Genomic DNA, 20,497 nt, shown 5'->3' on the forward strand with positions numbered 1-20,497 from the left:
TTGCTTCAAGAAATCCAATATAAAGCAAAAGAAACAGCCAAGTGAGATAGGACAACAGGGAGAATTTCTTGCTTGATGTCTGTCCTGGCAGGCACCATGAGATGTAGGTGAGACATTGAATGACTCTTGGTCTGGTTGGGAACTGTACTGGATTAAGCTGGTTGGAGGGCAGCTTCTGCTGCATTGTGAGATGTAGGTGGAACATTGAATGACTCCGGTTTGGTCTGGTTAGAAATTGCACTGTTTTAAGCTGGTTAGAAGGCAGCTTCTGCTGCATTGTGAGATGTAGGTGAGACATTGAATGACTCTTGCTTGGTCTAGTTGGAAACCACTGGCTTAAGCTGGTTGGAAGGCAGCTTCTGCTGCATTGTGAGATGTTGGTGATACACTGAATGACTCTTGCTCGGTCCTCATTGGACATTGTATTGGTTTGTTGTTGTTAACCCATTACAGAAGCATAGTTATCTCTGTAAGATGGCTGTCTGAGAACAATATTTATTAGCCAGGGAAAAGACTCTGCTGGGCAAATGCACACTTGCACGGCTCCTGAAAATGGCACAGTTATGTGGAAGCTGTGAAAAATCCCTTCCAGGCACTGCTCCCTATGACCAGGGCACGTGCATGCCTAATCTGTGGTGCTGTGCAGTGATCCTAATGGTCTCCTGTAAAGCATCCTGTGATGTTGGGGCCAAGAGAGCACTCATTTATCACGAGTTCCAGCTTTTCCAAATGACCTAAGTAGTGTGAAAGTGTACAGAGCTTTGTATTTCATTTCCAGGTATTTAAGCCTGCTTTTTCCTAAACAGCCTTTGGGGAGGGAAACAAATCAGATCAATTGATCTTTAGAGACCTGAAGAAATTACATTAGTCTGGAGTCAGTTACTGCACTAAACCATCCAGTAATTGGATTGCTCCTTGTAACTGATTGAAAACAGCCTCTATCTGTAACAATACAGGGGGCTTTTCTGTACAGTAGATCTGAGAGAAAAACACATCTTTTTATGACATGATGACAGAAATTGCACTTTTTTAACCTAATTGAATATGATTTTATAAATCCATGACTTGAACGATTTTGGGCTTCCCGTGCTAGATTTACGACTCCTGGGCAGGAAATGTGAGCTGCAAATGCCTTTAGGAATTAAATCTCTTTGCATTATATGGGTTAGACTTAATATATGCAAAGGTAGGAGTGGCAGAGGAGGTGGGCAGCAGAAAAGCTATTCAAGTGCCTTCATTTTCTTTTGTTCCTGGCTAAGCAGCTTCCAACCCTTTTCTTGTACTCATATCCCTCTATGCAAAGCTTTTAGCCATTGAAAAGAAAAAAAACCTTTGGTGAGTTTAAGATATGTTGAATTTTCAGTAGGATGTGAGGTTCCTTCCACAATCAACTCTTTCCATACATTGCTTGTGGCAGTCTCTTTATGGCAACAGGGCAGACCTTATCTGGGGCTGCCATGAGAAGTTGCTGATTCATTTGTCATCTCTTTTCCCCTGGCATTTACATTGCCTGTGTTATAAAAAAAAAGAAAAAAAGGCTCCTGCAGTGGTTGTGATTGAAAACTGAACACTTAGCAGCAACTGGCAGAGTGTGGAGCTTGACATATTCTGGTGTTGACTATCATAGAATCACAGAAACATTCAGGTTGGAACAGACCCTCAGCATCATCAAGTCCAACCCAGAACGCTACTCTACAAAGCTCACCCCAAAACCAGAGCCCCAAGCACCACATTCAAACCACCTTCAAACACATCCAGGCTTGGGGACTCCACCACCTCCCTGGGCAGCTCCTTCCAATGCCTGACCGCTCTTGACATGAAAAAATGTTTCCGACTGTCCAGTCTAAACCTACCCAGCAGCTTGAGGCCATTCCCTCTTGTTCTATCACTAATTACCTGGGAGAAGAGACCAGCAGCAGCCTCTCTACAATCTCCTTTCAGGTAGTTGTAGACAGCAATGAGGTCTCCTCTCAGCCTCCTCTTTTCCAAACTAACCATCCCCAGCTCCTTCAGTTGCTCTTCATCAGATTTATTCTCCAGGCCCTTCCCAGCTTCCTTGCCCTCCTCTGCCCTGGCTCCAGCTCCTTCACATCTCTCTTGGATTGAGGTGCCCAAAACTGGACAGAGTACTCCAGGTGTGGCCTCCCCAGAGCTGAGTCCCAGGGGACAATCCCCTCCCTGCTCCTGCTGGACACAGCATCTCTAATCCCAGCCAGGATACCTTTGGCTTTCTTGGCCACCTGGGCACACTGCTGGCTCCTGTTCAGCTGCTTGGCCATTAGCACCCCCAGGAACTTTCCAGCCACACTGCCCCAAGCCTGGAGCATTGCTTAGGGTTGTTATGACCCAAGTGGAGGACCTGGCACTTGGCCTTAACTATGGGATGCCAGATGAGCAACACCTGTTTTAACAGTAAGCTTTGTGAAAGACTGATGTAGATTTAATAATGAGCAATTCACTCTGGAGAGAGGCTTTCAGGGAATATCTTTATGCTTCTCCTTAAGAAAAAAAAACTGCCAAATCCATCAAAGATGCAAAACCAGAACCTAAATGACTATTTATTTAGTTAGTTTTAATTTTCAGCTTAAGTTTATCTTTTAGGTTGCTATGAAGACTAGGCCTTTCAGAGAGAGAGAACAAAATTAGGTAAACAAAGCAATTGCAATTAAAGATCATGCAAATAATGCAGGGAAGGAGGTGATTGCTTCAAGAATGTTAATCAACAGAAATACTGAGCTGTAAAATAATGATCAAACAAGAACTGACAGATCATAGTCCTGATCTGAATGGTGTTGCCCTTTTTGATCCAGTATGTCACAGGGAAGTTCAGTGTGTGGACTAGTAACCCCTTAGGAGAGCTGAGTGCCTATAACCATCTGCACAAGCTCAGCAATCCTCTTCTGGGAGGTAGATACACACTGTAGGAAGCAACAGAGTATGGTGGCACACCTGAGTTATTTTTTGGCAGAAAAGGGAAGAGTTGGAAGAGTAGAAAAGCCATCATGCCAGCTGGATTTACATGGTGATTGGAAGCTGAATTTTCCCCTGAGGAGCTTTGTGTCTGAGATGTGGAAACACATTGTACCTGTGTGCAAGGCTGTGGTGAAATGGATGCTAATGGCTGGATGTGTTGCATTGTCCTTGTGGTGTGACCATGTGGTGCTTAATGATGCCTTCCATCCCTGCCTTACTCAACACTCAGAGCTTCCCTCCTTCCCATTCCACTCCTTCACTGCTGATCTAGAAGAATCTATGTGACTCTAGGAAGCCCTTCTCCCATCACCAGAAACATACTCTCCATGATGTGCTCCCATGTCCATGGTTACGTAGGACTTAGACATGTAGACATGGCACTTAGGGACGTGGTTTAATGGCCATGGTGGTGTGAGGTCAGTGGTTGGATTCTGTGAGCTTAGAGGTCTTTTCCAACTGAAACAATGCTATGGTTTGATGACTTTATCTAGTTCTGCATGATGCCCTCTCTTCAAGAACTGCTATCAGTAGCCACCTTGGAGATACTCTTGTTCTTTCTCCTGCAATCACCAAAATCTAGATTTTTTTTTTTTTTTCTCTCCAAAAGTTAGCTCTCATTTCCCTTCTTAAAATCTGTTTTTTCCTGGGGTATTGCATCCATCCAACACTTGTCCCATGATTTTGACTGTGTGAAAGTGTTTTGATGACTTTATATTATTTTTTCAGGCCAATTTAAATTTCAGCTCACCTGAGACAATGTAGCCTGAACAGCCCTGGTTCTTTCTTGGATAATGGGTTTAGTTTTCATGTAAACAGTGGACCTGGAGCTATTTTGTTGTGGTTGAGGATTTGGTCCATACTGTGTCAGGGCTGAATTAGGTTCCTATGGTCAGCCTGCAATATTTAAGAGAACTACACCCAGCACAAAAACACTTCTGTGTGTTGGAGCATGTGCAAACCAGCAACTAAACCCCAGGGAACAAGAAGGCTGAGGGATACCTGAGCAGTGGCTCTGACAGTTTATTGCTCACTTTTAGCTGCTGTTCTGCAAATGTTTATGTTCCTCCTGCTGTGCTGCTGCTGTTTCTGTCCTGGGGTGGGATTTTTTTGGTTTGGTTTTGCTTGGTTTTTTTCTGGGCTGTTTTTTTTTTTTTTTGCTGTTGTTGTTTTATTTTATTTTACCTTTTATTTTCTGTTATTTTATATTTCTGGTTTTATCCTGTTCTTTTCTGGTTTTTGTTCTTTCTATTTTCTGTTATTTTTGGTTTGGTTTGGCTTGGGTTTTCCCCTAATTTTTTCTAGGGTTTTTTGTGGGGTTTTTTATTTTTATTTTTTATTTTCTGTTATTTTGTATTTCTGTTTTCATCCTGTTCTTTTTGTTTGTTTGTTTGTTTTTTTTTATTCTCTGTTATTTTTGTCTGGTTTTGTTTGTTTTTTTCCTAGGTTGTTTTTGTTTTGTTTTATTTTCTGTTATTTTATATTTCTGTTCTTATTCTGTTATTTTTCTGGTTTTTTTCTTTTCTGTTTTCTGTAATTTTTTTTTGGTTTTGTTTGGTTTTTTTTCTAGGTTCGGTTTTTTTTAATATTTTTTATTTTCTGTTATTTTATATTTCTGTATTTATCCAGTTCATTTCTGTTTTTTTATTGTCTGTTATTTTTTGTTTGGTTTTGTTTGTTTTTTTTTTCTAGAATGTTTTTAAATTTTTTAGATTTTCTGATATTTTATATTTCTGCTTTTGTCTTGTTCTTTTCTGGTTTTTTTATTTTCTATTTTCTGTGATTTTTTGTTTGGTTTTGCTTGTTTTTTTTCTAGGTTGTTTTTTAAATGTTTTAATTTTCTATTATTTTATATTTCTGTTTTTATCCTATTCTTTTCTGGGTTTTTATTTTCTGGTTTCTGTTATTTTTGGTTTGTTTTTCTTTTCTAGGTTGTTTTTTAAATGTTTTAATTTTCTGTTATTTTATATTTCTGTATTTATCCTGTTAGTTTCTGTTTTTTTTTTTTTTTTATTTTCTGTTATTTTTGGTTTTGTTGGGTTTTTTTCTAGTTTTTTTTTTTTATTTTTATTTTCTGTTATTTTATATTTCTGTTTTTATCCTGTTCTTTTCTTTTTTTTTTTCTGTTTTCTGTTATTTTTGGTTTGGTTTTGTTTGGGTTTTGTCTAGGCTGGTTTTTTTTTTAATTTTTCATTTTCTGTTTTTGTGTGGGTTTTTATTTTACTTGTTTTTAGCAGTTGTCTTGGATAAATTAGTCATCTTTTCCCTTAAAAAAAAACAAAACAGAAAAGAAAAAGTTCTACTACAGTGCAACTTCCGACAAGTTTATTTTTGTGCCTTCTCAGCCCATTTATTCCATCTGTCTTCACCTCACCTCACTTCTGATGTCTTCTGTTATCTGGGCTTTCTTCCAAACATACTAACTGGCAGCTACCAAAAAAAAAAAAAAGAAAAAAGAAAAAAAGAAGAAAAGGAAACCTTTGAAATGCAGAACTAAAGAAGTCATTCAGGCTGCAAACTGATAATTCATACTCTTTATATCCTGTTCTGTATTTTCTTTGTGTTGAACTGAAAGGCCAAGCAAAACATGGCTGCCAGTATTTTTTGGTTTTACTTTATTCTTTTCTTTCTGTTAACTTTTTTTTTATTAGCATTGGCTTTTTCTTGTTAAAGGAAAAAGACAAAAACCAAATGAAGAAATCAAACCCCATGGCACCAGGAGTAGGGAGCAGATTTGGGAGGATATCCTTTGCCTAGCTCTTGGAAAGGAAAAGTAAAAACCAGAGAACACTAACAGGCTGCTGAGCTCTGCTCTGAATTTTGGTGTTTTTTTTTTTTGTAGTAATTCCTGAGAAAGAAACTTCTGAGCTCATTTATCACCCCAGTCTAGCTTTTGCACGTTAGCTTCAAAGGAGGCTAAAGCTGGCTCCCAGTGGAATGAGCCCTATTACATCAACTCCATCCTCTTTGGAGCCAGGGTTTAGAGCTAAGATGGGTACTAACCAAGCCTGGCTCCAGCAAGCTAGTTCTGGATTAGCTTCTCTAACACCTTCTGCCAAACACATATCTATTGCCTCAAGCTTCTTCATCCCAAAAGGAGAAGGTAGGCTTCCTGTTTCCATCCTCTGGATGTGCTCTCTGTCAAATTCAGGAAAATCCACAGCTTCAGGGGCATGAAGGCACACAGCAACATCGGTGTTGACAAGGCACTGGGGCGAGGTGAGCCCTCTTCCATATCAACAGGGCTTGTGGCCATGAGCTTTAGACCCAGTGTCAGGGTGATCACCAGGCTGTTGGGAATGCACAGCTGAAAAAGTGTAACAGCAAAAAGAGCAGGGAAAAAAAATTATACAAAGGAGCATCAAAGAGATGCCTGCTTCCACCTACAAAGCAGCACTGTTCTTTCATCTGGAGTAAAGATCTTGCTCAGGGTAATCTGGGACTTTATTATGCCTTGAGAGAATTTCTGTAATCTGGGATGGCAGCAAAAGGAAGGGCAGGACCTTGCTCCTCAGCTGCTTCCCAAGCCAGCTTTGTTTTCTGCCATCTTCCAGTTCGTATCCATGGCAAGGTCTTGGGTTTAGCTTGCAAAGCACTAGAGAACCATTTGTCAGCTACATCAGGATTTTCCTACCTGCTTTTGGTCCTCTCGGATTACTCTGCACATACAGGGCACTGTTGACTAAGCAAGGCCAAAGACTCAGCTTGCAGCTGCAAGACATAAAGCATCCCTAGCATGGAAGTTTAGTTTTGGAATCAGCTGATGGCAGGGATGAGAAAAATGTTCAGTAATGAGGTTAAAGCCTGCAAACACCAAGATGTTCCCTGAGCACACTAAAAGCTTGTTAATTGATAATCTCTCCCAAGCCTTCCCTTCCTTGGATTCCTGGGACACAGCTCACTGCTTTGTTTCTTGCACAAGGTGTTTGGTTCAGCCGGGGTTTATCGACAGGGCTGGACTCGAGGTGTGCTTCCCTCAGAAGGCAGAGCATTGGGATCAGCCTTGAGCTCCTTTTCCCTGCTACCTCTCCTCACATTTGCCCTTCCTCAGAATCCTCTCTGTGGCTGTGCCAGACAATAGAAGCTTAGATTTTTGTCTATTGCATTTACAAGGTGTCTGAGTCGAAGAGCAGTCTACAAAAAAGCTGGGGAGGGTGTCAGGGAGTGATAGGACTGGGGGTAATGGAGCAAAACTAGAAGCAGGTAGATTCAGGTTGGATGTTAGGAAGAAATTTTTCCCCAGGAGGCTGGTGAGACACTGGAACAGGTGGTGGAAGCCTCATCCCTGGAGGTTTTGGTGGGGAATGGACCAAAACTAGAAATAGGTAGATTCAAATTGGATGTTCGGAAGAAATTCTTCCCCAGGAGGGTGGTGAGACACTGGCACAGGTGGTGGAAGCCTCATCCCTGGAGGTTTTGATGGGCAGGCTGGACGTGGCTCTGAGCAACCTGAGGTACCCATTTCTAATTTTGTTCCATTCCCCCCAGCACTATCACTCCCTGACACCCTAAAAGGTCCCTCCCCAGCTTCCTTGTAGCCCCCTTCAGATACTGGAAGGCCATAATAAGGTCTCCTCAGAGCTTTCTCTTCTCCAGACTGAAGAGCCCCAACTCTTTCAGTCTGTCCTCATAGGAGAGGAGCTCCAACCCTCTGATCATCCCTGTGGCCCTTCTCTGGACATGTTCCAGCATGCCTGGGACCTGTGTTCCAGATAATCAGCTTTATTCCTGCATCTGAAACTAGATTTCACAAGCACTTAAATCTTGGTTTATAAGTTTTGCTTCCTCCTACACAAGGACTTCAGAGAAAGTCTTAAAGCATCTCTGTCTTTAATGGGCAAAGGAGGCTGACCTCCTCTTTCCAACCTCTGTGGGAAATTTCACACTTCCATAGATGAGGATTTGCAATCCCTTTCCTCCCCAAGAAGACTTGATCTCTGGGTAGTGTTCTCTGAGCATGAAATATCTGGGCATGGTGCAGAGAAAGAAAAGATTATCCCTTAACTCCCTCATCACTTGTCCAGGATGGGGGTGACCTAAGTGCAGACTTCAGTTTTTGTTTTTCTAGGTGTGAAGAAACATTACTTGGTGGATAACTGAGTAGAGAACTTGCACCATTCCTTGTTTTCTTTTGCAGGCTTAGCTGGCTCCACCCTCAGATTTTGCATTTTGGAGGTCTGTTTGGAGGTTTTTATGTGTTGCACGTGGAAAGAAGAGTGTCCACCTGAAGGCTGGGTGGGCCAGGTGCCTAAATTCTAGTGTGAATCTCCATGCTTTGCACTCTTGATGTGAAGCAGAGCCTCCAATGCTAAAATGAGGAATCAGTCTGTGTGCAGTGATTATAGCAGAAACCACCACCAAGGCGAGGCAAAATAATCTTACACAGCTGCACTAAAGGAACTGCTATTGTGACATTAATTGCTTTCCCAGATCCAAGTTTCCTTGTCAGACCATTCCCTCTGCCATAAAATCCTTTGCTTCTCGTGCCAACGAATGAGATTAATCTTCTAAAACCTTTAGCTCGCTACCTGCAACGTTACAACGATTAAATACAACTAAATAAACCTACCACATAGCTCCCTGCTTTCCAGCTTTGCAGATTGAGAGGTCACTAAGAAGTCATCTTTCCTTTTTTCCTTTTAAAAGATGACAACCATATCCCAGTAATAGAGTCCTGTCTAGCATGCAGACCCATCTGGAAAGAATTTAGTCTGCAATCATTGTGGGCATTTGATTTAGCTTTAAATCCCTGAAGGTAATCAGATGTAAATTTATTGGGGGGGGGAGGTTGATCCCCAAACCTCCATTGGCTCCAGGGCTGTAGAGATGAATTTGGCCCCACTGCACTAGAACTGGAGCCTGTATTGTTTCTGTTGCATCAGGATATTATGACATGCTGCAATGCCTGTTGTGATAAGCAGACCTTGACTGGAAATAAAGGCAATAGAGACAATACAGACAATCACCTGAACCAGATTTTCAGACCTGTAAAGGTTAATAATTCTTTAGTTATGAATTTGTTTAGAGACTGGTGCCTAAATCACTTGGACAGTACTGCTCTAATTCATTACTCTGTTTTCCTGTAGTCATCTGAAATAGTCTTCTTGGTTAAGTTAAACTCTCTCCATTTCACATTCTGCTTCAGAAAACCTGAATCTTGTTTTTTCAGGCCTTTAAAGATTAATAATTCTTTAGTTATGAATTGGTTTAGAGACTGGTGCTGAAATCACTTGGACAACTGTGGTCTAATCCATTACTCTTATTCAGTAGTCATCTGAAATAGTCTTGGTTAAGTAAAACTCTCTCCATTTCACATTCTGCTTCAGAAAACCTGAATCTTGTTTTTTCAGGCCTTTAAAGATTAATAATTCTTTAGTTATGAATTTGTTTAGAGACTGGTGCTGAAATCACTTAGACAACTATGGTCTAATCCATTACTCTTATTCAGTAGTCATCTGAAATAGTCTTGGTTAAGTTAAACTCTCTCCATTTCAAATTCTGCTTCAAAAAATCTGAATCTTGTTTTTTCAGGCCTTTAAAGATTAATAATTCTTTAGTTATGAATTTGTTTAGAGACTGCTACCTAAATCACTTGGACGACTATGGTCTAATCCATTGCTCTGTTATTCTGCAGTCATCTGAAATAGTCTTGGTTAAGTTAAACTCTCTCCATTTCATATTCTGCTTCAAAAAACCTGAATCTTGTTTTTTCAGACCTTTAAAGACTGATAATTTTGTACTTATGAATCTGTTTAGAGCCTGGTACCTAAATCACTTGGAAAACTATGGTCTAATCCATTGCTCTGTTATTCTGCAGTCATCTGAAATAGTCTTGGTTAAGTAAAACTCTCTGCACTTCACATTCTGCTTCAAGAGGGAGAGAAAAAAAAAAGAAGTTTGGAGAAGCATTCAGCCCATAATGTAAACAATGCCATCTGTCTTTTCCTTTGTAACATCTTCTTTGAGATAGCCCTGATATGCCTACGCTTTTCAATCACTTAAAAGGCAGTAATCCAATTAGCTCATCCTCTGCGTAGGAACTGCCATTGCTTTCAGTCCACTTCCAATCCTGACACAAGTAAATCACTTTGATAAGATCCCCTTTTTATTTACTTTTTTATTTATTTTTTTTTTCCTGAGGAGACTCTAGCATAAGTAATGAAGGCAGTGATAGAGCAAGGACAAAACCACCGTAATGCAGTTGTTGTAGGAAAAGGAAAACACTGTGCCACTGTCATTTAGCCTGGAAAATGGTTTTCCTTGGGAGTTTCCACAACAGCCATGCTCTCCAAGTGAAGGGTATGAGTGGCCAAATGGTGAATTCAGACATTGCCTTCACTGAGCAGCAGATTTATAGAATCATAGAATCAGTCAGGGTTGGAAGGGACCTCAAGGATCATCCAGTTCCAACCCCCCTGCCATGGGCAGGGACACCTCACACTACATCAGCCTGGCCAGAGCCTCATCCAGCCTGGCTGCAAACACCTCCAGGGATGGAGCCTCAACCACCTCCCTGGACAACCCATTCCAGGATCTCACCACTCTCATGGGGAAGAACTTCTTCCTTACATCCAGTCTGAATCTCTCCAGTTCCAGCTTTGTTCCATTCCCACCAGTCCTATCACTACCTGACACCCTAAAAAGTCCCTCCCCAGCTTTCTTGTAGCCCCCTTCAGATCCTGGAAGGCCACAAGAAGGTCTCCTGGGAGCCTTCTCTTCTCCAGACTGAACAACCCCAACTCTCTCAGTCTGTCCTCATAGGAGAGGTGCTCCAGCCCTCTGCTCATCCTGGTGGCCCTTCTCTGGACACCTTCCAGCATGTCCAGATCCCTCTTGTAATAGAGGCTCCAGAACTGGATGCAGTACTCCAGGTGGGGTCTCCCTTGACCTGCTGGCCACACTTCTCCTGATGCAGCCCAGGCTCTGGTTGGCTTTCTGGGCTGCAAGTGCTCACTGTTGGCTCATGTTGGGCTTCTTGTCCACTGGGATCCCCTGAGTCCCTCTCCTCAGGGCTGCTTTCCAGCCAGTCCCTGCCCAGCCTGGATTTGTGCTTGGGATTGCCTCGACCCAGCTGCAGGACCCTGCACTTGGTCTTGTTGAACCTCAGAGGTTGGCTTGTGCTCACCTCTCCAGCCTGTCCAGGTCCCTCTGGCTGGCATCCTTTCCTTCCCTCCAGCCTGTCTGCTGCACCACACAGCTTGGTGTCATCAGACTTTAAACAGCTATCACTACCTAGATTCCTTAAAGAGGAACAGAAGGTCAAAGCCATTTTGGAAGCGTGCCGAGGTCGTGTTCATCTTTGGTGTAATGCCACCCACTTACATGGAAGTGTGCTGGGAAGGTGTAAGGTTGGATTTCCTTGCAAACTGCTATGGCTTATCGTGCAGATATGCTTTCCTTCTATTTAAAAATGGTTTGGGTGACTTCAGTGCTTCGTGTCCCCAGGGAGGCAGGGGCCTGGCAGACAAGTTTAACCTCCCAGAATAGATGTGGCACCAGATCAATAGCATCTGCAGACTTCCTGCCATGTACTGGCCCTGACTCTGATGCTGAAAGAGCAAGATTAGAGCTGAGCTGCCTCTGGACATATCTATCTTTTGCCCCTCTTTCAGAACAATGGGAGAACACCTGCTGAGGTGGTCATGTGTGGTGTGAAATTTTGTTTGGAAGGAGCTGGCCCACAGGTGTCTCTGAACTTAGGCTGAGCACTCAACACAAATAACCCCAGAGGTTGTGTTTTCAGAGAGTGCTGGGCTTCTATTCACTGTCTGAGGCCATGTCCAGGAAATGCAGTAGGAAGCTCACTTTGCTGAAGAAGCAGCACCACACAGGTAAGAGGTGATCAGCAATGTGAAATCCCCAGCAGGCCAAGCCCAGCATTTCCAGGGACATGCCAGGAGGTAACCCTTTTGTAACCCATGCTGGAGGGTCTGTGTTAGAAAGAACAGGGACTTCTCTGTCCCAGTGACCTGGACAGGGCAAAGGCAGTGTGCTCATTGCATTTAACCCAATGAATTAGGAGGCTGCTTCGGATGTTATTGACACGGTAGCTTGTTTCCTTTCACAGAGAAAGTGTGGAGAGCCTTATCCAAAAGCATTCCTATGCCAGATCCCCCATTCGAACCTATGGAGGAGAAGATGATCTTGGAGATGAGAGCCAGGGAACACAAAGCAGAGGTAGGAAAACACGCTCATGTGGTGACCTAACTATGCTTGAGAAAAGGAGGACCACAGTCAGTAGTGTGGTACTCTGGAGCTTTTCTCTGATATATCTCTGTGACACAAAGCTCTCTAATGAGGAAGAATATTTTTTTAGCTTATGGATCTGGACATCTGATGTACTCCTGGGGAGCTAGTTCAGGAGACAGCTCTAGAGATGCCTATACAGCCCTTGCCATCAGAAAAGAACTGTCTCATCTTTCTCTTAAGGATGGCTGAAACCCAGGCAACTTCATCACCATGGAACTGAGAACAAGCCAAGGCTCCCTACCCCTTGGCAAGTCTTCCTCGCCAGAGCTCACCACCATTTGTAGAGCACCACACAAATGTCTGAGCATCTTTAACCAGCCTGTGGTTAACCTGCTTTGCCTCTGCAGGAAGAAAAGTCCATGGCTCTCTGGAAAATGGATGTTTAATTGTTATCTCTTGGTCTCTAAAAGGTTCTCTTCCTACTGAGGCAATTGGGCTCAAATGTTTTATCAAAAGCTGTGTGTATTTTGGCAGTGGCAGAGGAAGGTAGCAAGGCAGAGTTGTTCTTTGTGGGGACACTCTCCAGGCAAACTGCGTCTGTCATAATTTTCCACTGGAAACAGATCTCATTCCCATCCTGTGGAATGGCTGAACAGCATCAACTCGCCTTGCATTATGCTTTGCATATTGACTTTGTGACCTGCCTGATAGGCAACAGCCACTTGAGGTAAAGCAGTTCTGTCTGCCTCCCCACTGGCAGTGCCCTTGTCTTGTCCTCTAACTCCATACAGTGTGGCTAAGATAAGAGCATTATTTCTGGTCCTAAGCTCTTTGGGCTTGTGCAGGGAAAACACACTTATTTTTAACCACAAGTTAGTTGCTCTTCAACAAGATGTGATTAGGGTGGGTTTGTTCCTACCCAGCTGTTCTAAGAGCAGTTCCTTAGGTTCACAGTCTCACAGTACATTAGAGCTTGGAAGGGACCTCTGGAGATCATCAGGTCCAACCCCCTTGCCAGAGCAGGATCACTTAGGGGAGTCCATGCAGGAATGCATCCAGGTGGGTTTGGAAAGTCTCCAGAGAAGGAGACTCCACAACCCCCCTGGGCAGCCTGCTCCAGGGCTCTGTCACCCTCACTGGAAAGAAGTTTCTCCTCATGGTGAGGTGAAATCTTCTCTGTTCAAGCTTGAAACTGTTGTTTCTTGTCTTATCATTGTGCACCACCAAAAAGAGCCTTTCCCCCTCCACTTGACACTCCAGGTTGTGGTGTTCCTGGAGCAACTCCTCAGCTGGTATGATGCTGTCCTTTCCCACATTGCTTCACATCAGCTATGTTCCTAGCCAGATGATGTTAGAGAGGATGTTACATTTTTCCCTTGCCAGCAGTGCTCAGAGCAAGAAACCTTCTCTCCAAGAATTAATTTCTCCCTCCCTTGGGAGGGTTTGATGCCCTCCCTTGGGAGGGACAATGAGAACAAGGTGAGCCTCAGGATGAGAAATGGCCTTTAGAGCCTTTCTTTTCTGAAAAGAAACCTGAGAAAGAGGCAGAGGATGAAGGAATTGTTTATTAAATTTTTGATCAGGTGGCTGGAGCACCTCTGCTACAAGGCCAGGATCAGGGAGCTGGGGGTGTTCAGCCTGGAGAAGAGAAGGCTTTGGGGAGACTTTAGAGCTGCCTTCCAGTACCTGAAGTGGGCTACAGGAATGCTGCAGAGGGACTGTTTGCAAAGACCTGCAGGGACAGGGTAAGGAGCAATGGTTTGAAATTAGAGAAGAGCAGATTTAGATTGGATGTTAGGAACAAGTTCTATGAGGGTGCTGGAATACTGGAGCAAGTTGCTCAGAGAGGTAGTTGAGGTCCCATACCTGGAGATATTCAATGCCAGGCTTGACAAGGCTCTGAGCATCCTGATCTAGTGGAGGATGTCCCTGCTGACTGCAGGGAGGTTAGACTAGATGACTTTTGGAGGTCCCTTCCAGCCTGGACAATTCTGTGATTCTATATACAGGGTAGAGTTCTGCTTTTGCTTGCAATATAGCAAATGAGTAAGTGAGGAAGATGATGAGTTGTGGCAAGCAATGTTCTTTGTAATCAGAACCCATATGCTAGCATAGGACATGGGCAAGCAGAGAGATGCAGAGAGGGTAAAACACTGCTCTTGCAGAGGAGTACCTTGTACTGCCTTCACTCTCTGTTTAGGTCTGGTGTCCTTAAATAAAAGTCCTCCAGGATATGAGGAGAGAGAGAATGATCCCAGTGAAACTCCACAGACATCTTGATTTCTTCTGATGCATTTGAAAACTCCCTTGCAAGCAAAACTGAGGAGTGCCCTTCCAACATGTGAGAGTTGACACCCAACACATGCACTCTAGTTGAGGCCCCATCCCTGGAGATAGTCAAGGTCAGGGTCTGAGCCACCTGATCTAGTGGAGGCTGTCCCTGCTGACTGCAGGGGGGTTGGACCAGATAATGTTTGGAGATCCCTTCCAACCCAAACCACTCTATGATTTTGTGTATTTTTGACTGCCTCAGAATTACTGCAGCACATTTCCTTGGTGCTGGCAAATGTGGTTTGTGAGACTTTTTGTGGTATTAAGTTGCAAGTAGAGATGATTGCAGCTGGAGGAAGAAAGGACCCTTATGGGAGTTCCTCCTGAGAAGAAATCACATACTCTGTTCTGTACAAAACAAAGAAAGTCCATCACTGCTATTTATTTCTGATTGCATCCAGAGGATTCTGGGTGATAACTTGGACTTGATGATCTCAAAGGTCTTTTCCAGCCTGTTTAATTCTGTGATTCTGTGATCTCAGCCAATTTCAGCCATCTCAAGATGGAAGTGGGTAGCCTTCAGCAGTGTATTTGTCACAAGGAGGCTGTTTCCAAAGGAATTAACAGTTATGAAGCATATAAATCCAATTAAAGCTCAATGTCTGGGTGCCTGTGCTCCAGCATCCACACACAGGGATCATGGTAGCCACCTGCAGCACAGCCAAAAGTAAACTTTCTCATCAAACCCAGGTTTCCATCCTGCTAGAACTGCTCAGACATCCCCTGATTTCTAAAGGGGTTTGCACTGCTCTTTGAGTGTTATCCTTACAGCTTGGCTCTGGATCTTAACTTCCCAGCAGTCAGGATTTGGTTGAGTGGTGGAGTCAGGATCTGGTTCAAGACCGTTCCTACTGCTGAACTGCCACAATTGCTCTGTCCTGTTCCTGGCCTGTTTTACTTGTCTCATCAAGCTGAGGGCGAATTAATCAAGAGAGTAGCTCTCTTTCTGATTTGAGACTATATCCTGAAAGAGATTGATGAATTTTCAGAGGAAAAAAAGATTAAAATTGTATTTTTCCCCCCTTTCTATTGTTATTTGCTTGTAGTTTTGTTTTGAGTACATGGCTACAAGAGGTTAGTATAGAGAATTCCCCTAAGTCTACCTTGACAGAGAGATGTCTTCATGTTTTGTTTTTTTTTCTTTTCACATTTTGGATGAACCTATTTTCTAGCCTCAGATTTATGAAACCAAAGGCAGTTGTAAAATCTTTGCTGTCTCGGAATGGGCTTTGCAATGCTGGCTTGAAATTGTATTTTGTCAAATCTTCTTGCCAACACATTTATTTCTCGAAGTAAGAAACATTTCCTCCATGGGTGAAGCTGGACAGGAAAGAAAACACAGCAAGGACATGAGCTGGATGATTGTTTGCATAGGAATAAACCTTTAAAGTTTAGTTATAGGATTTTATTGTCCTCTTCCTATCTAGAAGGCAGACATCTGATGATGACCAGATGCATAAAGGAACTGCAGAGGTGAGGGGCAACACTGTCACCCTTTGAAAGCAGCCATATAGAACGATGCAAACAAATTATTCACTGCTTCCCCTTGAATTTTACTGTCAAAATTAAGTTAATTAATTACTTCTAATTTCAAGAAAACTTTTTTTTTTACTTTTTGTTTTAAATGATTCTGCACTCCTCAGAGGCAAAAGTGTTTGAAAGAGGTGGAAGAAAATGTGTGAGAATAATTTTTGAGGCTTTTCAGATGGGGGAAAAAAAGAACAACCAAAACTACAGAGGAAACCCACTTGGGATATAGACACACAGACACTTGGGAACTTGGGATTGTTTTTCTGACATGATTTTAGTGACTTGACATGAAATCAACCTTGCTGTGAAAGAGGTTTGTTGTGTTTTTTTTTTCTCCTTTTTTTTTTTTTTTTTTTTTTTTTTTTTTTTTTTTCTGTTTTACCAGTTCTGTGTGTCACAGCACAAATGTCAGACATTCACAGAATTCACAGAATGGTTTGGGTTGGAAGGGATCTTCAAGAGCATCTAGTTCCAACCCTCCTGCCATGGGCAGGGACACCTTCCAATAGACCACGCTGCTCAATGCTCCATCCAGCCTGGCCTTGAACACCTCCAGGGTGGACAGCCTGTTCCAGTGTCCCCCCACTCTACTGTATTTGAGATCATTGTCTGACTACATAGCCATGGACAGACACCTGGAGAACTAGATGTTAACTGAAAGATTGAATGGTCTTGGTAATTCATGACTGATTTGAAGGACCTTAGTCATTTATAGAAAGGTAGAATGGTTTGGTTTGGTTTGGAAAGGACCTTAAAGGTCACCTAATCAAACCCCTCTACAGTGAGCAGAGACATCTGCAACTAGAGCAGGTTACTCAGAGCCCCAAAAAAGTTACCTGGAACGGTTCCAGGGATGGGGCATCTACCACCTCCCTGAGCAACCTGTTCCAGTGTCTCACCACCCTCACTGTCAAGAATTTCTTTCATATCAGTATAAATCCTGCCCTCCTCAGTTCTTCACTCTTCTTTTCTCTCTTTGCTTGCAGGGTCAGCCTTCACAACATCTGATAACTTGTCCCTCAGTTCCTGGGTATCCTCCTCAACCACTTTCCCTGGATTTCAGCACCCCCAGTCTTTGAGCGCCCTGGGTACCAGCACTGCATCCATCGCCACACCCATTCCTCATCCCATCCAAGGATCCCTGCCTCCGTACAGCCGCCTGGGAATGCCTCTTACGCCCTCTGCTATAGCCAGCTCCATGCAAGGTAGTGGCCCCACTTTCCCTTCCTTCCACATGCCCAGGTACCACCATTATTTCCAGCAGGGTCCTTATGCAGCCATCCAGGGACTGCGCCACTCCTCGGCAGTGATGACGCCGTTTGTATGAGCGACGGAAGGCCGGAGCGACACGAGCCTGGCAGCCTGCAAGCTTGGGATGAGTAAAACAAAGGGACCTCCCTGAAGGGCCTGTGGCAGGGGTGCTGAACTTGTAACAAACCAGCTGAGAAAATGCGTCAGGGACATTAGATTCTTCTGCTGAGGGATCACAAGAAGAGAGCATTGCAGCTTGGAGCTGCTCACGGAGGAAATGGATCCCCACGTTCCCCAGGAGTTCTGGTCCAAAGGTGCATTCCACCTAGCAGAAGGAGCTGATGTTTGTGCAGCAGTGTACAAATTCAATGTGTATAGGTCTTTTTTTTTTGTTGTTGTTGTTGTTTCCCCCCCTCCCCTTTGTTTTTCATATGCTAGAAGGAATTCTGCAAAAGGCAATACTCTTACTCCTCTTCATCTCTTCTTGTGACTGCAAAACGTTCTGCTAGAACTCTGAGCATGTTTTAGGCTATCTCAAGCAGACTTCTGCTGGGAATGGGGCAAAGTGGAGGAGACCACTGCCCTTTTTTTAAAAAAAAAAACTTATATTCACCAAAAGCAGTGTTTCTTAGTTGCTACTATAATCTCAAAGAGAAAATTATTAACCAGTCTTTCTTTCTTTCTTTGTTTCTTTTACAAACCACTTATCAGTTCCAAAAAAAAAAAAAAAAAAAAAAGAAAAAAAGAACTGTGTTACAGGACTGTAGCAGTAATGATGGATCTTGTCCTTCAGACTCAAAAGCAGCAAAGCAGCTTGCCCTAGGAAGAGCAACTTCAGCTGCCTGTTAAGGTGTAATGAAGGAAAATGTTGATTTGGGAAAAATCTGTTCCTTCAACTTAGATACTCATGATGCCAAACCTTTAACAGCATTTCAGGCTAGATCAGGCTATAGACCCTCTGGATCAAACTGTAACAAGTGGGCTGGTATAAGATGAGTGACATTGGATTATCCTTCTACTTGTTCTGAGTTTCTTGGGCTTGGTCACAGCTGTTACTAACCAAGGGTTTTTGGCCAGGAAGATGAGGGTTGCACTGCCTGGTTTCCCATGTCCCAGTAGAATGGTGGAGTTTCCTTGGGAAAAACATCAGTGCAGAGCTTCACATGTAAGTTTTTCTTTTGTTTTGGTTTGGTTTTTAATTCATATCTACATTTTTGGGTTGTTTGGTTTTGGTTTTGGTTTTTTTTTTTTTTTTCAGTTAGTATTTAGGGTTCTCATTACTGTCCACTAATTCCATTATGTCATGTCTGATACAACAGAGAAGCTGTAGAGGTACATGAAAAAAACCCAAATGATCTCTCTGTAGAGAGCCAGCATGAAGCTTTTGCACTGCTGGAGGGCAGCAGAGTGATGCTGGTTTTCTGCCTGGGCAGGAGCTGAGAGTTTCACTGTAAATAAGTCAGGACAGAGTTTCTGTGTGGAGATGCATCTGAGTTAGAGATGATTACACACATCTGCTGAGGTAAAAAAAAGAACTAGCAATCCAATATCATATATTAAAGAGCTGGAACATAGAATGCAAACCAGACTCTTTTTTTGGTGTGATTCTCCTCTGCTTTTGAAGTGTGTGTTGGTATCACAGGGTGGGAAGCAGAGTGCAGTACTCTGAGTCACCTCCCTCCTGTCTCTGTGATGTGCCAGGTGAGTCACCTGCCATTTTTTGTCCCATTGCCTCATCCTATGTGCCCCATCACACAGAGCAATGAGAGCCTCCCAGGCTTTTCCCAGGTTCTACTGTAGGCCACTACTTGTATCCTACAGATAAGGGCTACAGAACCATAGAATGGTCTGGGTTGGAAGGGACCTCTGAAGGTCATCCAGTCCATCCCCCTCTGCAGTCAGCAGGGGCATCCTCCACTAGCTCAGATTGCCCAGAGCCCTTGAATATCTCCAGGGATGGGGCCCCAAAGTCCTGATCAATGGGTTAAAGAGTGAAATTGCTTTTCCTCCCAAATTATCTGTACTGTTTCGACCATAACTCAGTTATTTATTGAAGGAGTTGCTGTACCAGTCTAAAAATTATAATCATGTCCAGGAGAGAACATCTATTGCTGGTAGATGGTCTAGGAATGCCAAAGGCAATCTAGAATTGAATTTCCAATGTAATTCACATTTTATATCCCATGACAAGGTCTCTTCACCTTTATGAGCCCACTTGGGTAAGCTGTTTTATGTTGGTGGTGGTTTTGGTTTTGTTTTTTTAAGGGGGAAGGAGAGAACATGCCTGAATATGATTTTCAAAGAGAAGGATGAGATTATCCTCCAAAGGGCTACAAGGATTTTGGAGTGGTTTCTTGACTGCCCTTTTTTATCCACAGACAGTTGACAGCCTCAGGTCTTTAATACAACAAAAGCTGACTTAGATGTATTGGCCTGAAGTTTGTTTTCTTCTGCTTTTGGAGCTCTGAGAGAAGCTAGACATAAAAAAAAAAAAAAAAAAAAATTAAATTTGGCTGTTGAGTTTGCACTCTTGCTGTGTAAGGCCTGAGGAACTTCAAGGATGGAAATTCAGTGCCACTGGGTTTCGGTGCTACTCCCTTAGGTGTAAACTGAAAACTGAGCATAGACCAAGTGGATAAAGGTAGAGAGTTTCTAATGCAAGTAGCATCATAGAATGGTTTGGGTTGGAAGGGACCTCCAAAGCTCATCTAGTCCAACCTCCCTGCAGTCAGCAAGGACATCTTCCACTAGATCAGGTTGCTCAGAGCCTTGTCAAGCCTGACCTTGAATATCTCCATGGATGGGGCCTCAACAACCTTCCTGAACAACTTGTTGCAGTGTTCTACCACCCTCACGCTAAAGAACTTGTTCCTAACATCTGAGCTAAATCTGCTCTTCTCTAATTTCAAACCATTGCCCCTCACCCTATCCCTGCAGGGAAACAGTCCCTCTGCAGCCTTCTTGTAGGTCTCCTTCAGGTACTGGCAGGCTGCTATTAGGTCTCCCCTGGAGCCTATTCTTCTCCCCAGCTCTCTCAGCCTGTCCTTGTAGTAGAGGTGCTCCAGCTCTCTGATCATTTTCATGGCCCTGCTCCACCAGGTCCATGTCCTTCCTGTGTTGAGGGCTCCAGAGCTGGACACAGTACTGCAGATGAGGTCTCAGCAGAGCAGAGGGACAGAATTCCCTCTCTCCATCTCTGGCCATGCTTCTTTAGATGCAGCCCAGG

At 43.3% G+C, this 20,497-nt stretch overlaps 1 protein-coding gene across 1 annotated transcript in view; it reads left to right on the plus strand.

Moving 5' to 3' along the window:
• The window catches only part of TBX20 (T-box transcription factor 20), a 42,712-nt gene extending 25,365 nt beyond the window's left edge, over positions 1-17,347 (plus strand). The window contains exons 7-8 of the mRNA XM_054385000.1: positions 12,038-12,147; positions 17,007-17,347. Coding sequence (XP_054240975.1) covers positions 12,038-12,147; positions 17,007-17,347 — 451 coding nt within the window. The remainder of the gene's footprint in view (positions 1-12,037; positions 12,148-17,006) is intronic.
• The last annotated feature ends 3,150 nt before the right edge of the window (positions 17,348-20,497 follow it).

This window comes from Indicator indicator, chromosome 11 (assembly GCF_027791375.1).
Source record: "Indicator indicator isolate 239-I01 chromosome 11, UM_Iind_1.1, whole genome shotgun sequence".
Taxonomy (NCBI): Eukaryota; Metazoa; Chordata; class Aves; order Piciformes; family Indicatoridae; genus Indicator; species Indicator indicator.